This window comes from Quercus lobata, chromosome 4, assembly GCF_001633185.2.
Source record: "Quercus lobata isolate SW786 chromosome 4, ValleyOak3.0 Primary Assembly, whole genome shotgun sequence".
In the NCBI taxonomy this organism is placed as follows: domain Eukaryota; kingdom Viridiplantae; phylum Streptophyta; class Magnoliopsida; order Fagales; family Fagaceae; genus Quercus; species Quercus lobata.
Genome location: NC_044907.1, coordinates 34,032,340 through 34,050,616, shown reverse-complemented (window position 1 = coordinate 34,050,616; position 18,277 = coordinate 34,032,340). Strand labels below are relative to the sequence as shown.

General features: G+C 31.9%; 1 protein-coding gene across 1 annotated transcript; it reads right to left on the bottom strand.

Moving 5' to 3' along the window:
• Positions 1-12,264: 12,264 nt before the first annotated feature.
• Positions 12,265-17,574, bottom strand: LOC115986979 (alpha-xylosidase 1-like). Its single transcript, XM_031110413.1, has 3 exons — positions 17,304-17,574; positions 16,524-17,212; positions 12,265-14,317 (listed from the first exon to the last, which is right to left on the bottom strand). The coding sequence occupies exons 1-3, from the start codon at positions 17,528-17,530 to the stop codon at positions 12,432-12,434; spliced, it is 2,802 nt and encodes a 933-aa protein (XP_030966273.1). The 5' UTR covers positions 17,531-17,574; the 3' UTR covers positions 12,265-12,431.
• Positions 17,575-18,277: the final 703 nt, after the last annotated feature.

Sequence of the window (18,277 nt, the reverse complement as noted above, 5' to 3'; positions counted from 1 at the left end):
TCCATGGAATTTCCATACTAGGGGAGGATAAGGCATCAACACAAATTTTAGAATTAATTTCAATACAAATTGCTTCAGCATCTAAATCTAAGGCCAACCAAAGAGTCCATTTGATTGCTTCTACCTTTGCTTGGAAATGGAAGGTGGTGTTCACTCTTTTACAGCAAGCAAATACCACCTCCCCTCTCCAATCCTTAGCAATCAAGCTGGATATTTTGTATTTTTAAAAGCCTATCCAAACTTGGAGATAGACCCTCAAAGTGAACTTGATTTTTAGTCCTCCAAACAACATCACAAACCGCCACCCCAAATAAAGGGAAATCTTCTTTGTTATCTTGACTCAATTTAACATCAGGAGGGAATAACAAAAATTGAATAAATGGGAAGTGGAGGAAAATCTTAGCCCATCAAACCTTAACCCCCACTTACTTTTAAACCATATGGCTCTTACCAGAGGACATTTGATATGATCTAATTAGGTAACAAAAAACATGACCAATTTCACCAAACAAGTTATGATTGATGCATAATACAAGTGATATCATAGTGTTTCATATGAAAATGAAATTCTAATAAGTATAATATGTCACATCATATCTTATAAAATTTATTTTTTTGCTATTTATATCTTATTAAATTCGTTTCCATATATTGACCCAAAAAAAAAAAAAATTACTATGTCTTTAGCATGAATGGGTGTTTATTCTTATCTATGATGGGTTGTTCAACTGAATATGGACATTAATTTTTACATAAAATAATTTTAAAAATTCTAAATATATTTCTAATATATTCTTTTTGCCTTTTTTTTTTTTCCTGAATAAATTAAACACTCAATAATAAATAATACATAAACCACTTAAGTTTATTGATATTCACTTTTAATATTTCACAAGAAAATATGTACAACTATCCTACATGAAATTTGAACTAAAGTTAAATCACTAGCAAACATAATTAATTATAAAGAGCTTAAGAATAAAATATAATATGATATTTAAATAAAAATTGCGTGGGGGCAAAAAACCGAGGCCCAATGGGGGATTGGGCTTAGATCAAGGCCCAATGGGAGATTGGGCTTAGATTGAGGCCGACTACAATTAATTTGCACAGATGAGAATGCAAACCAACACTAGGGCTTCTTATCTAACAAGTAAAAGTCAAAAAACGTGTATAGATAGAAAAACATAGTCTTAACAAGTTAAAGTAAGCGTAAATAGTTATATTAATGTTTCCTCTAGCAGTTGAGGAGCCCTACTACACTTAAGGTATTATAAGTTAATGAATGATTTCCCCTCTCTACTCTGTAGGTTTCAATCCCTATTCATTGGGATTCTTCCTCCTTTTATAATGGTCTTCTTTTCATCCTGATACTGGATACTTGTCCCATCCCATCTTTGGAAGATGTGCTGAGTGAACTATAGGTTGTCTTGGCACTGTTTAGGTGTCATTCAATCATAAATGTGGTTGAAATAATTGTTGCAATGTATTCAATGCGGAGGTGATAGATGCTTCCCTAGGAAGCTTTCCTCCCCTCTCCCCCCCCCCCCCCAAAATCCACAATTGTTACTGTTGCCTCCCTCGATTTCCTGCTTTCCAACCTAGTGTGGACTTCAGCTCAACCTCTTCTAGTGGTTCATGTCCGATGGCCTTCCTTGGGCTATCTAGATTTGTCCACCAAGCTCCTCTTCTAAGTCATCTTGGATTACACAGGTCAAGGAAACTATCAATTACGCTTGCATACTCCTTGGGCATGGCCCAATAAAGGTGATACTCTCGGAACCCCCCCCCCCCCCCCCACCACGCACAAAAATAATTAAATAAAAGGTAAGAAAAATCATAATGAAGAGTTAAAAAAAGAAAAAAAAGAAAAAGAAAAAAGCACTCAATCATAATAGTAGAACCAATGTAGTAAATATTTGCAAATGTGAATTATCCATCAAGTTTTTGAGTTATATCATTAATATTTTTATCTACTATATAGAAAATTTTGCATAGTGACTATACACTAAAAATAGATCAATAAAAAAAATTAAAATATTTTAACAAAGACTTGGAAAACGGGTCACTCCAATCCAAGTCTGAATCTAGCCCAGTTGAGTTGGATCAAAATCAAGTATGAGTCTAGCCCGGTTGAGTCAGATCAAAATTGAGTACTTGCCAAAAACTAGTCAAACTAAAATAATGTGCTACTCTTATTATCCATATCATTTTTTGGGGTGAATCAATAGGTTCAATTTTGCTAGATCTATTTTTCCATTGCCAATTAAACATAATTTGATAATAAGTGACAATATAAATTGCATGCAAGTAAAAATTATGATTTTTTTTTTATATTACTTTAAAAAAATCAATATAAATAATATCAAGGATGACACAAATAATGAAGATGTGAAACTAGTAAATAATTTATATGAGCTATTTTTTTATCCCAAATTTTAAGGGAGGGATTGTAAGGCACAAAGGGGGATATTTCTTCTTAAGAACATCTATTATAAATTTTTAATTACTTAATAGTTTTGGGTTTTGTAATTTTTTTTATTAACAACAGCTATGATTATTTTCCCCTCTTTAAATAATAACTATTATAACTAATAGTTAGGCTTTTATAAATTTCTTCTCTTTTAAAAGAACATATATTATAGTTTATATATATATATATATATTGATAGTTTGGAGGAGGGGGAATTTTAAAGTGTAGATATCTATGTTGGACACATCATACGTGTCAAACTAGTTAAGTTTCAAGGGTCTTGGCAAAATCTATTAATTATTAGGGTTTTTATAAATTTCACCCTTGCACTTTGATGTAGGGTTTAATTCCACCAATAAAATTTTAAATTTAAATAGAGGAAAAAACACTTCCCCCTTTATGTTTGAGGTAGTTCACAATTCTTGCCCTTATTTTTTAAACCAACCAATTTCCTCCTATATATTTGGGAAATAAGCAAATACATTCAATTTGTTACTTTCTTAGTTAAATCCAATGAAATAAGCAAATGTTTTTTGAGGATTGCATTGTTATTTTGTTGGAATATTGCATTTGTAATCATTGTGATTCCATTGGATTTAACTAAAAAATAACATATTGGGAGTATTTGCTCATTTTTCAATCATAGAGGGAGAAATTGGTCAGATTCAAAGATAAAAAGGGGGAATTGTGAACTATCCCCAACATAGAGGAGAGAAAATATTTTTTCCCCTTTTAAACAATTAATTCCCTCAACATGAGGTTTGTGACAAATCAAATTTCTAGTAATATTTTATAGTGATTTTTAAAAATATCATCCTCGAATTTTGGCTTGACATTCTGCACTCAGGGAGGAGCGGTTCGATTGATAACCCCAGCAAGGTCTATGTGGTACACGTGGTATTATCCATTGCCGTCACATGTCGTGGGGTCGATGAGCTCACACCAGAGACCCCCTTTTTTATTCAGCAAAAAAAAAAAAAATGTCAATTTAGTACTTGATTTTAGATTTGAACAATCAACTCCATGAATTTTAGTATTGTGATCAATCAAATCTTTATTTAAAATTTTTCATTAAAATATAAGGAATTTAATCTTGTGATGTACACAAGTAATAATATCATTTTAAAAATTAGATTATGTGGTAGAAGTTAGAACCATGTACACATCACATGATTAAATTTATAAATCTAAACTGAAATCACTATCAAAATTCTTGTATTTATTTATTTATTTAAACACTAACAGAATTCTAATAAAAGGAAAGATCTAAATTTACACTCAAGTTAAAGTCCAAGGGTGTGTAAAAATGTGCTCCCCCCTAGATCGAGGGTTTTACATGGAGTCGCCACTTATTTAATTTAAAAGGAAAAATAAGAAAACCTTTAATGAAAAATACTTCTGTTGTATTAATGTATATGACAATTTACATCAAATTTTGTAACAAAAATTTACAATGCTTTTTTGTCCTAGATACAATCTAAGAAAAGTAAATTACATTGCTTTATTTCCTAGTTACATTCTAAAAAAGGTAAAATTGTATATACAAAAACATTGTCTAGAACCCTTGATCTTGGTTCGGAGGCTAATTTACGAGATGGGAAGGGATTAAGCACCCATCTTGCCCGGTAAAACCAGTCTCCTAGGTTAAGGTGGCCAATGTCATGTCATGTCATGTCAAACAAATACAAAGAATATGTAATATAAACATGTGATTTGCAGGAATTGTAAATAAATATGTGTTAGGGAATTTGACATAAAGAGAAACAAAAAAATAAAATAAAATAAAACTTGTTAGATAATAATTTTAATGTAAAAAAAATGAAGGTAATGGCATGTTCATCCAAAAGATCAATATAAATAAAGAATTCCTAGCCTAGACATGTTCATCTAAGCATGTGAAGGAAAAACAAAATTGTCATGTTATTTGTCATCAACATAATTGCAAAGAGAAACAAATAAAAAATAAAACCTTTAAGCATATTTGATCATCCAAGAAATTAGGAAGAGAAGTAAAGGAAAAACCCTAGACATGTTTATCTAGACAAAATCAAAATACTTTGACATGTTTGTTCAAGCATTTTTTTAAAAAAAAGTAAAACAACAACCTAGACATGTTCATCTAAGTATTAAAGAGAAAGTTGTGTTTTAGCCTAGAAGTGCTCATCTAAGCATTCAAAAGAAAATTGTGTATTAGCCTAAAAGTGTTCATCTAAGCATGTAAGAGAAAACCAATAAGGCATATAGGCATGTTCATCCAAGCATAGCATAAAAGAAGTGAATAATGATTCGTAAGCATTTATTCTAGCATGTATAAAGAATTTTAAAAAAAAAAATTAACTACTTACCAGCATAATTAAAAGGGGAAGTGATCACTTAAAGGGCTAGGGAGAAAGCAAGGAAGTACCAAACTACAACCAAATTAAGAACAATGGTTGCTCAACAGCTTTTCTTTTCTACTTTCTCACTAGCTCTCTAGAGGGAATTCGAGGTCCAGAAAATGGAAGAGGTCTTCTCTATTTATAGGGGAAGGGATGACTTAGCTTTAAAGCTAAGTTATTAGCTTTCTTCTGAAGTTAAGGGAGGAGATAACCTGTTTAAATGAGCTGGGGACGGATTTGGTATTGATCCCCATTCAAATTTTGAAATGATGCTGCACCTGCTTCGTATTTTGGCTCTAATTTTCTGCTCAAAATTCCAATTGATTCAAGATGGGTGTTTTTTGAAATGAAATTCAATTATCTACAACTTTTTCAGAAATAGAGAAAGCCAAATTTCAACGTTATCCATGCCAAAAATGTGTTTCAAATTGCTGCTGAAAATAGAAACGTCTTTTGAGCATTTTTTGAATTTTTTTCACAGGATGTATTTGTTTCTTTATCCAATTTATTTTTCAAAAATATTTCTTCTGAAGCAAAGGGAAAGTATAAGTCTATTAGATAGGTTGGAACAGATTTGATGTTGAACTCATTTGAAATTTTGAGAGAAAATTGAAGATAATGCTGAATTTGTGTTATCTTCTGCACCTGTTTCGTATTTTGGCCATAACTTGCTGCTCAAAATTCCAATTGATTCGGGATTGATGTTTTCTGAAAGGAAATTTAATTCTCTACAACTTTTATAGAAATAGAGAAATCCAAATTTCAACGTTTTTCTGACCAAAAATGCGATTCAGGTTACTGCTGAAGATAATGACCTTTTTTTTAGCATTTTTCTGTCTTTTTGAATTTTTCATGGATCATATCTCCGGAATTTTTTTAAAAGAGCAGATAAGATGCCATAAAGAAAAACATTTTTTATTAGTATTTATTTTTTTTTTAAATGAAATAAAATGAAATCCAATAAAAAATCACACTTAACTAATTTTAAATTAGCTCTTGTGAGAACCAATCAAAATTAAGTGTTTAAAATGGGACGTGATTAGGCCCATCGTGTAGGCAAGCCATGATCATTGAAAATTGTTTGTATGATAACTTTTGATCAAGTGGTCCGATCAAAACCTATGACATACCATTATGATCGTTAGAGCATCAAGATTTGTTTTGTATCACAAATCTGAAGATCTACCGGTTGGTTAAATGCAAGTTGTAAAATGGGGTGTCTACAGGGTGTTATTTGTAAAAGAAAATAATTCATTAATTTCATTGAAATTGAATAATAAAATAGGCAACAAAAATAAAATAAAAACCACTTTAAATGAGTAAATAATTTAACATAAATCATGGTAATTCTTTATAAAATATGTGAATTGTTTTAGGATATATTCATTTAGAGTAAATCACTAGTAATTAACAGGTCATATGGTAAAAGCACAATGTACCACGGTCTTTTAAGTGTGTTAAATAAAAGGCCAAAGTCCCCTAAAAAAAATTAAAATAAAAGGCCAAAAGGATTGTACACAAAAGGAGAAAGCAAATACTTTTTTTTTTTTTTTTAGAAACAAACAAAGATACATACAAGAGATACAAGAGAGAAGAAAATGGATTTTAATACAAAGACACATCATAAATTTCACTCAAAAAAGTTATAGTAACTTTTAAGAGATCGTGAGACAAGTTATACTATACACAACACACTAAAGGAAATTACAATTTATAGATGCAATTTTTATCGTATAATATATGATATATTTTTTTTAGACAATATATCCAAATGTTTTTTTTTTTTTTTTAGATAGGATAAAACTTCAACTTATGGCATGATTAATGGTGTCCACTCCATATGGTTGTTCTCATCATCTGACTAAGATACTAATTGGTTTTTTTTTTTAAATATATATATATATATATATATAGGCAATGTTTGAATTAGAGATCTCTTATTCGATAATAAGAAACTTTATTAATTGAGTTAATTGGAACCTATTAATAAATCCAAACTTTAGTTTGTAGAGTTATATGTAATTCATCTTTCGTTATTTAAATCATATTTGAGTATTTTCCAGAAGTAGAAAATGATTTTGATTCCATATCTCTAATGATGCCGCAACATAAGATACCATTCAATCCGTCTTGTGTAATTGCTTATAGAAAAAGCATCAAGGATACTCGGAAACAAGAGTCAGTGTTCAAAAAATCCAGATATCAAGAAACATGGAACATGATCCCATAAATGCATTGACATTAGGCAATGAAAGCTATGTTTAAGTACAGACAGAAACAAGAAACTAAATATATAAGAAGATCCAAAGTGGGATTTTGTCTGATATCGTATGGTCTCATGATCTTGCGATCTTCATCTATATATATAACCGAAACCTCTGAAATTCTCATAATTTTTCACGTCAGTATAATATTTAAACAAAATTATCATTTTATTTAAATAAAATTAATTTTTTTAGTCCAAACTTAACCAGAAGTGAAACTTTATTTCTCTAATAAGTCTTAAGTTAAACTCAAACTCATCATTATTATTATTTTTTTTTAAATAAAATTATTTTTATTTAATCAAAACTTAACAAGAAGTGAAACTCTATCTCTCTAATAAGTCTAACTTAAACTCAAACTCAAACTCAAACATTGATAATCTATATAAAAACAAAAATTATAATAGGACTAAAAAAAAAAAAAATTAAAAAAAAAAATTAAAAGACATGTTAATAATCGTGGGTTTGGTTTTGCGTTGAAATTTCTATTAATTATTTTTTTTATTGTACGTGGCAGATAGAATATCTCTACTTTTTTGGAGAAAAATCAAAGATGCAACCTATATCCTCCAGTCTAGGGAAGGATAAAATTTTATTTGATATGTTGTATATAAATTTGTTAAATTTGGTTTGGTTCTGAAGTAGAATTTGGGGATTCTATAAATTTTGAAATTTCAAGTCTTGGGGTTTTTGGCATTTGCATCTCAGTGGGTTGATCTTAATTCTTCACCTTAAATACTTTTTATTTAGGTTTATGTGATTTTTTGTTTTCTTATTAAAAGCTATATTTTTGGTTGATTAATTATTTTTTTGGATTATTATTATTATTATTATTTTTCAAAATGTCTGTTTACACATTGTTGGATTTTTTTCAGAGTCAATAGTTTTTCCGTGCATCACACGAGTTAGCGATTAGTAAAATATATACCTCTTTTTTCTTCCGTGTTTTTGAAGGTATATATCGTATAAGACATCTAATTTATTTATTTGTTTTGTTGTTGTTATTATTATTATTATTATTATTATTGAGAAGGATGTTATAGAAGCCAAATTGGCTAAGAATACAACATTGAGTTGTGGAGAAATGATCTTAATTCTTCATCTTAAATACTTTTTATTTAGGTTTATGTGATTTTTTGTTTTCTTATTAAAAGCTATATTTTTGGTTGATTAATTATTTTTTTGGATTATTATTATTATTATTATTTTTCAAAATGTCTGTTTACACATTGTTGGATTTTTTTCAGAGTCAATAGTTTTTCCGTGCATCACACGAGTTAGCGATTAGTAAAATATATACCTCTTCTTTCATCCGTGTTTTTGAAGGTATATATCGTATAAGACATCTGATTTATTTATTTGTTTTGTTGTTGTTATTATTATTATTATTATTATTATTATTATTGAGAAGGATGTTATAGAAGCCAAATTGGCTAAGAATACAACATTGAGGTGTGGAGAAACATTTTTTATCCACACAAAAAAAAAAACTTATGACATATATAACATGTCTAACAAGGTTATGAAGTGCAGAATTGCCTTCCTGACGTGTGAGAAAAGCTAAGCTAATATGGCGAATCGACTTTGCTTCAAAAATCAAACTTCGTAAATGGCTAAAGAATCATCTGCGTCCTTCAAGGAGTTAATTGTGGTCTCCAAGTCACCTTCTAGAACAGCGGTGGGAAAACCAATTTCAGATGCAAAGTCAAGGGCCCACATTGCTGCTAAAGCTTCCACTTTAGCAATATAATTAGGGAGTATCAAATTTTGTTATCAAATAGAGACTTACTTGGTCAAATTGGATTATGGTCCACAAATCCAAAAGTAACACTCTCATCTCAAATCCTAATAAGTGACAGGACAAACCCAAAAGTAACTCTCCCATCTCAAACCCTAATAAGTGACAGAACTTGGAGTTTGAGGGCGGCTTTACTATTAATTGTGTGTTGTGTGTGGTAACTCCAGCTTTTGACTCTACTACTTTATCACTAAAGATTTTTTTTTTTTTTTTTAACTTTTTAAATAACCAAATTGTTTGTTTTGGGAAAAATAGATTGATTAATTTTTTTTAGCTTTATTATTGGTAATTTTTGTTGTTGGACTAATTTTTTGGGACTTGTATATTTTGTTTTAGTTTTAATCTATTAATTTTTATGACCTTTAAAAGGTGAAAAATGCTAAAACTACAATTTTTTTATAAATTGCTAATGTGATAAGTGGTTATTGATAAGTAAAAAGTGATACATGTGTGCGAACTAATAAGAATTTGCTACCTTAATAGTTTGCAGAAATGTTGTAAAAAAGTATGCGACCAAAACATTACTCTTAAAAAAATTGGTGACATTGTTAAAGGGGTAAAATGTAATTTTATTAAACAAAATTATTAAAATTAGTACCTATTAATATACTAATATTTTTTTTAAAGACATTTAGGGAGGCCATTGGCCCCTAGTCAATATATAAATCCATCCCTGATCCCACCGAACTAAAGTTTAGAGGATAAAAAGAAAAGAGAGGAGAGGATGTGCTAATTAGTTGAAGTTAGGCAGGCTAAGATACATACAAAGATGAAAGTAGTCCCGCTTTCAAGTTTCAACAGCAGAGGCATGTGCATGTTGATGTAATGAATAGAACAATGGAATAGGGGGAGAGTTGTGGGAAATCGTATTCTAATTTCTTTTTCCCTAATTTCAACAAGTTTTATAATGGTCTTTTTTTATTTAATATTTTATTTAATCTTAGGTGAGTCATTAAGTTTGCCAAAATATTAATATTAAACTAATGCTATTGCTATCCCTATCATGATACTTAATTAGGTCAGGTGAGTCATTATTCTATCTGAACGGATATGTGTATTAACTGGTTAAAAATTTTAATATTTTATATCCGTTCAGATAGATTTAGAAATTTTTAATTTGCAATGGGTTTTTCTTGGATTCGATTGTATAATATTATAATGACAAGCTTGATTCGCGGCTATGGGTTTTTTTTTTTAATAAATTTTTTTTAGCAAAAAAAAAAAAAAAAAAAACATAGCCGCGAATCAAGCTTGTCATTATAGTAGCACGTGTGGAGGCAAATTTTCTTTAGATTTTGCGAGGGTCATTATATTGACTGCCATACACTTAATCTAAAAGGAAAATGACAAAATTTAAAGTTAACAATTTAAGTCTAAGCTGTAATTGGCATCGCTCTTTGGTGACATGTTCTCAAATCGCAATTTTTCCAATTACAACTTTTTAAAAGCTTTTGTTAACAATTACCATCAGGCTTGTGTTAAGGAAAAATTGATTGGGTCCTATTGCATTGGGATGCAATAAAAACAAAAATAAAAAAATAAAAAATATTTCTTTAATTGATTGAAGTGCGATTGCACGATAAATTATAATAAACAACTTAATATTAACTACTTCCTCCAAGAACTCATTAACCAAGTTTAAACTTCACATATAGCTTTTTCAATCAATCTCATCTTCAAAACACTAACAAATAAATGTTATCAAACTGAGGCACTAAGTCACCGTTTGTGCCAGACTTGTTTGGTTACCTTTTTTTTAAATCCTTTAAATCTAACATTTTCTCACTTTTTTAAAGTACAAATATATTTTAACATACTTTTAACAAAAATCAAAAAGCAAAAAAAAACTGAATAAGCTGATGCTAGTCATACACAAAGTTACAAAAGTTGATGAAACTTAGTTCACCTCATCACTTTTATACCACTGAATCACTGATAATGCAAGGCTCTGATTTGGTAGAATTTTAGGGATGGACCAGCCTAAAAAAATAATGGGGATGAAATTTTCTATAAAGACATCTTAGCCCAATATACTGCTAGAGAGATCCAAACCAATTGAATAGGCCCTCCAATGTGGACTCTAATCAAATGTATCACGGCAGAAAATATGAGCAAACTGACAAAAATTTAGCAGCCCAATCTTTCAAAGAGTTCACGTGAGTCGAGCTTATCCCCATCCACATCATTGGATTTCCCAAGATGCTATGATGGGTATACAACAGTAACAAGATCCAATTATTACAATGGTCGAAAAGTTTTTTGTTTATACATGCTATTAGGTCACTCTGCATTTTAAATTGGTTCATACATAGGGATGTTTTGGACTTACACAGAGATATTGACTTATAAAGACAAAAGTTAAAATAAGAAAAAAGAAAAAAGAAAAAGAAAGAGATAAATTATTAATTTGGTTCTCAAGTAACTAGAAAAATATTAATTTGGTTCCCAATTTAGTCTCCCTAATAAATTGTATTTAGTTGTTTGAAAAATTATTGAAGCCTTGTTGGTTGCCTGTAAGAGGCTAAAAGACAGCAAGTTGTGATCTCGCATGAAATTTTAAGGCTAATAACTTATGTTGATGTGCTAAATAAGAGGTCTTAAAAAAAAAAAAAAAAAAAAAAAAAAAAAAAAAAACACAAATGAAATATATATTTAATTTGCAAGATAACACAAATGAAGTAGTGTTGGAAAATATTTCTTAAATATTATAAGAACCAATATTATATATGTGGGTACAAATTATAACTTCTATAACTTTTATAAATATGTGTTTAATTTGTGATTATAGAAAGAATATATTTCACAGATCGGATATAAGCGTTTTCTCTTTTAAAGCATGTGCTTCACATGTTGTGGGGCTCACACACTATGAAAATGATGAATATATCCCATATATAAGATAATTATTGTGAGAGAAGGTTGATTGTACATGATTTCATATAATCATATTTGCTGTTTGGATCAAACAACAATACTCATACATAATTTTTCAGTGAACACAAGTACCAATCCATCACTCCCAAAAAAAAAAAAAAAAAAAAAAAAAACAAGAAATGTACCATTAGTTAGGAATCACAGACCTGGGCTTGACCATGGACTAAATTATAATAGAAATGGGCCTCAGATGGTTGGTTCTAAGAGGAAAATCAACCAACAGCTTTATTTCTGGTACAATTTATTCAAGCGAATTAAACTGTTTTTACTTCCCCAAAATGAAACATCAAATGGAAACACCATTCAAGAACAAACCAATGTGTTCAATTTCTCCTTTTTTCCTTTTTGTTTTTTGTTTTCAAAAAATTATTTTTTTTTTTTTATTTTTTGCGTGTGAGAGAGAAGAAGTGACCACCGTTTAAGAATATTAAGAAAGACATAATTTGAAAGTTCAATTTTGGGTTGCTAGTAGCTACATTTTAAGATCTTGAAAAAGCATAAAAAACGAGATAAAGAGAATAACAAAAAATCCTTTAACCAAAAAAGAAAAAAAAAGAAAAAAAAAGAGAGAATAACAAAAAATCCTACATAATCCTCTTATCCTCAACCTTTGGTCCCATTTTCCAGGTAATGGCAAAGTTCTTTCCTACATCTAATGACAAATCCTTAATCTCTACCATCACTATCTTCACCTTATCTCCTCCATCTTCCAACACATTTTGCTTGGTTGTGCTTAACTCTATGTTCGAAGCATTCGTCACCGGTTTTCCATTAACCTCAAGTGCAGATGCTTGTCCACTACCATCCAATCCCAACACTGAAATCTTCTCAATGTGCAAACCTTGATCTAAAGCAAACTTGCTCTCCTGGACTTCTGACCACACCTTCACAGTTCCCTTAGTAACTGTTGCATGAAAATCAATATATGTGGAATAACCATTTCCAAGTTTCATTTCTGGCAACTCATCATCATCAATGAAAAGGTTCCCTATGGCTTCCCCATCAGACCCTGCTGGGAAAGTCACCATGAGGTTGAAAGGTGTCTTTCTAGCTTCCTTTGAAATCATTCCACCCTGCTGCATTGGTAAAATGGTATTTTGATACAAATGCACATTAACCACATGCAGAGGCGCATCAAGGGTAACGTTGAGCCCGCCTTTTGATGTGATAGCCTGCGTAATATCAAACAAACTGTACCAAGAACCCGGGGGAAACAGAGCTGTAACCTGTGATTTCCCTTGCTCAAGAACTGGAGATACCATGAGACTGCTCCCTAGCAAGAATTGGGTGCTCAGCCCATAAACCTCAGTGTAAGTTGGGAATGAGAAGAAAAGTGGCCTGGCAATTGGGGCTCCGCTAATATGAGCCTCGTAGTTTAAGGTGTACAGGTAAGGCAGGAGCTTATACCTCATACCCAAAGCATTTCTGGCAGACTCAGCAACCGATTCCCATTGATAAAGCTCCTGTCTTGGGGAGTAGTAGTTTGCATGATCCCTTGAGAAAGGGTAGAAAGCACCAACTTCAATCCAACGATTGCAAAGCTCTTCTGTTGGTTGTGGATAAAACCCACATATATCTGAACCAACCATTGGCACCCCAAATATACCAAAATTGAGCATTGTGGAAATTGAGTACCTCAAATTCTCCCAAGTGCCTTGGTTATCTCCAGTCCAATGGGCAGCATATTGGCCTGAACCAACATAAGTGGAGCGAGATAATATAAATGGACGCTTGCCTTCAAGTCCTTGAAGGGCTTTGTGAGTTGCAATGGATTGAGAGAAACCATAGAGACTGTGAGCATCATACTCCAAAACGCCATTGTAGTGAACTGCACTAGTTGCTATGGTTTTAAACCCTACTGGTTTCTGCAAACCTGAAGCATTTATCATGTAAGGAGGAGCATCCCATCTTGTCTTTGTAATGTTCTTGCAGTCCAAGCAGCAATCCCAGCCAGGTCCTGTCCCAGTGGGACACTGCTTGCCCTTTGGGATTGTACACTTCCCAGAACAGAAATTTGAAGCTTCATTCATGTCAATCCATAAACCATCAACAGGGACAAGCTCGTGAAAGCGGCGGATTTCATCACCCCACCATGATACAGTTTTTGGGTTTAGGAAGTCAGGGAAGTATACAGCCCCTGGCCAAACTTGAGCTAAGTAGGGTTCATCCTCGTACTTAATGAATACGTCATTGGAAATTCCCCTTTGATATACGCCATAACTGGAATTAACAGCAATTCCAGGATCAATAAGGACAATGTATTTCATACCAATGCTGTGTATTTTGTCAAGGAATGCCGAAAGCTTCGACTGAGGGTAGCTGATGGGGTTGAGGGTGAAGTCCTTGTGTCCATCCATATGATCATCATCATTCCAAATCACATCAAGTGGGATTTGAGCCTTTTGGTAGTTCGCAACAACGTCTTCAACTACAGATAAATTATGGTAACCCCATCTGCATTGGTGGAATCCTGTAGCATCAAATATAGGCAAGAAATTAAAAAAAGAATCACACTTTCTTAATTTCTTACGATAAGCTTGAATTAAGTATACATCATTAAACCCTTTGATTTATTGAAACAGTTGGAAGAGGAACTTGCAATGCGGAGTTCTGGCAGTTTAGAGCAACTGGAGGTGTTATGGTACTTTTATAACAAGAATTGCTCTTGCTTGGAAATTCAGAATTTTAGCCAGCTAGATTATAAGAGAGAATAGGTTAAGAAGCCTAAGAAAAAGGTCATATTCCACCTTACTTATTAGCAGGTCACATATCAAGATGATCAAGTAAACTACTTTACAAGAATTGTGTTGTTGCTTTTACTCTTTCAAAGTTTCTAACCCAAAAAGGTAATAAGCATAAGGCGACAAGGGCTTTGTAGCTAAGTGGCATGTCAATTCAAATCAAAGGTTTTTCATCCCTTATTGTTGGGAAGTTGGAACAGGATTCTCTTGTTCCACTTGAAACAGAGAAAGTCCATTTCACAATCAATGTTTTATTTTCTGGATATCATGTCATTTAAAAATTTAAATAATGTGGTACTAGATACCTTTTTAAATTTAAATATATTTAATTTATCTCATAAAAAGTATTCATTTCAAACGGAGAGATCCTAAGCCCCGCATAAAAATAATAATAAAAAGTAATTCACTTTAAGTCAACTTTTCTCAAAGTCCAATTATATTTCTCACACCGACGTGGACCAGCTGTAATGCAAGGAGACAACAATTACACCATACACATTCCCCAATCCCCACAACCCAAGGCAGTCTCCACTCACACTCAAAAGGACAAGGAAGTGGTGTATGGAGAGTATTGGCCCCAGAGAGATAAATGCTGATGGAAATGGCTGCCTAGAATTAGCATCAAATGGGGCCCTATCAGCTACTTTGTACAAAAGTGTGAAAAAAAGACCAAGATTTTTGGCTTTGAAAAGTTTGGGCAGAATGCAGAAAAATATTTAAATGCTTAAGAAAAACTAGAGCTTCCAACTTTACAGGTGGCCTTATCTTTAATATAGACCATAAAGTATGAAAGATAAAAGATTAAATTTTTTTTTCTTGGGATAAAACCAAGAATCTTTTAGGCCTACATTCTTGCTTCTACATTCTTGCTTTAAAAAAAAAAAAGCCATTACGCAAAAACAGGTTAATTTTTTGTGATGTTCCATGTGACATATTCCTAATATCCTATCAAACAATGCAGGATCTTTTAAACCTGAAAGTTGCTTATGAGAATGATTGAGTAAACAATTAGAAGAGAACAAAATAACAATAAAGTACATTAAATTATAGGAGCCAACCCACCAATCAATTAGAAAATGACAAAGCATCCTATTCCTACAGTATCATATGCGCCTTGTGACGGTGCATACAGCCAAATGACCAACACCAATCAGCACTTAACTCACGGGTTTGCCAATATGGCAATATGATATTTTATTCTGTTGCATGATTATACATGACAGTAATTTATAAACGACAGAGTTTACTACAACCTAGTACTAATTCAAAAATAAATCATTCCTCCGAATTTCTTATATATATATATATATATATATATATAATTTGCATATAAGGCAATAGCCCTGCTCACTTATTAGCAAAACAAGCTTTAGACAATGACGATTTCTCCACTTGGATCGAAGAGAATCCTTGTTTCATTTAACAAGCTCTTTACCAAAATGTAATTTTAGCTTTTTATTATGAATATAGTTCATAGTCCCCCCCCCAACCAAAAAAAAAGAGGATTCATTTCACTATATAATGGTTGAAAAGTCAATGTTCTTTTAATAATTACATAGCCTTCTTAATAAATTATAACATTTGCAATGTTCTTATGAATCATCATGTAATCGGTTGGAATAGTTTTTATAATTCCGTGCCAGAACAGCCAAAAAATACCATTTGGGTAATGTAAACCAGAATGAGAAACCTCAATTTTCCACCTCAGATGAAATTCCAGGTCATTCCTACTGAAATTAAAGTAGCCTATTTTCAGTAAATTCTTGCCGAAATTAAACTATTAACTATATGGCTTCAAAAAAAAAAAAAAAAAAAAAAAACCAATATGTCACATTCAGTAATAAAATATTATTATGCAGTTTCCATAAATAAATAAAAATAATAATCTTATGCAGTAAAAGAAAGTGATGGATAAGGATGAAAAGTGAGTCATACCCAGAGACCAATAAGGCATTGGAGCTGGCCTGCCAACAAAGGAAGTGTACTGATCTATCACGCCCAAAGCTGTAGGCCCAGCAAAGAAGTAAAAATCTAAGACACCACCAATAACCTTGTACGTCAATGAAGTCCCTCTGTAAAACACATCCATCCCATTGCTGTTTAGCAACAAAACCGAGTGTGCATAGGGCTTTCCACCCACATTCCTAAGATCCATGTACACCGGGTGGGACCCATATAAATCAGTGTTAACATTGATAGCTGAAATATCAGTGGTATACAGAGTGTACGGATCATTTGGATACAGTTTTATCCCATGTGGCTGTGTGTTCTCACCCAACCCATACAGTGACGCATCATTAGGCAACTTAGTGGAAATCTCAAGGTACTGGTCCTTAAACACCAAATTACCAAATGGGTCTGATTCATCTGAGCTTGAATTGAAAAGGGTTTGCCCATTTGATTTTCTCTTCACAGCAAACCCAAATGGGTCTGTGGTGTAGCTGAAAACGAGCTCAGAGCCCGGGTAATCAGTCTCGGCCACTGTTATTGGGCTCTTTCTTGATCTCCCAATCGTTTGTTTTAACACTGGGGGTTGTTCTCTAGGCAATAGATTGTACGGTACCTCCCATCTCTGCTTCTCTGCATCAGTGATGTGGACCCTCAATCGATCATGCGTCTCATGCCTGTAGATAATAAAAAAGTGTGAGATTTAACATGATATAATGACAATGTAGCATGTTGTAGTGGTGGTAAGAGCATAGGGGATAACATTACTTGACAGAGAGCTGCAAGGTAGGGATATCAGGACCGTAGATATTGTTTTTCTGATTGACTACGAGGTGGCCCACAAGGCCTCCATCAGGGGTCCGCTCAATGGAGATCAGACGGTAGCCATTGCCAATCTTGGTTGGTGGGGTGGAGGATGAGTTTACTCCAGCAGTACAAAGAAGCAAGACTAATAGAAGAGAAGAGAGAGTTAAAAATGGAGTAGGAGAAACCATGGTTTGTTACCGGTGTGAGTGAGAGAATGTGACTATGAGGAGTGTGAAAGTTGGGTTTGATATATATAAAGGCCGAGATAGTGTGATTTATAATGACCGCATATAAATTGTTAGAAAAAATATTAATCTATTATAATTTGATATTTCAAAAAAAAAAAAAAAAAAAAAAAAGGAAGAAAGAAAGAAAGAAAACTTTAGAGATAAGTAATAATGATAATTTCTTTTTTGAATTTAGAGGGGAAAAATTTTAAATAAAATTTTTTATTTGTTATTTGAAACTTATGACCATATTTTTAAAAAGAGGTGTTACGTCTATGATAATTTTACAACAAATTATAGGTAGTAAGTTGTTATTGGTTTAAATTTGAACCTAACACTAAGATTACTTTTTTTCTCCAATAACAACAACGGGTAATAACCTTGAACTTAAGATTTGTTGTAAAAATATTGTGAATAATTATTAGTATAGACGAATATTTTTGGGCCATGAATGACCACTAATAAATAGCCACCTATGACTATTTTTTGGGCAATACATGACCACATACGACAATTTTTGGGCAATGAATAATCAAGTTCAAATCTTCTGGATTCTCAAAAAAAAAATTTCAAATCTTCTATTACATCTTTCTTGCTTTACTCTATATTTCACCTATAAAAAATTGTCTGATGAACACCTATTTATTTCAAATCTAATTTTCATATTTTTATTGTCTTAGTTTCTTAAATTAAATAATAATAAAAAAC

What these genes read in the sequence shown, in the direction of transcription:
- LOC115986979 (XM_031110413.1), bottom strand. Translation starts at nt 17,530, where the DNA reads ATGGTTTCTCCTACTCCATTTTTAACTCTCTCTTCTCTTCTATTAGTC. An exon ending in ACCTTGCAGCTCTCTGTCAA is followed by an intron (nt 17,213 to 17,303) that starts GTAATGTTATCC and finishes TATTATCTACAG; the next exon opens with GCATGAGACGCATGATCGAT. An exon ending in AATGCCTTATTGGTCTCTGG is followed by an intron (nt 14,318 to 16,523) that starts GTATGACTCACT and finishes TTGATGCTACAG; the next exon opens with GATTCCACCAATGCAGATGG.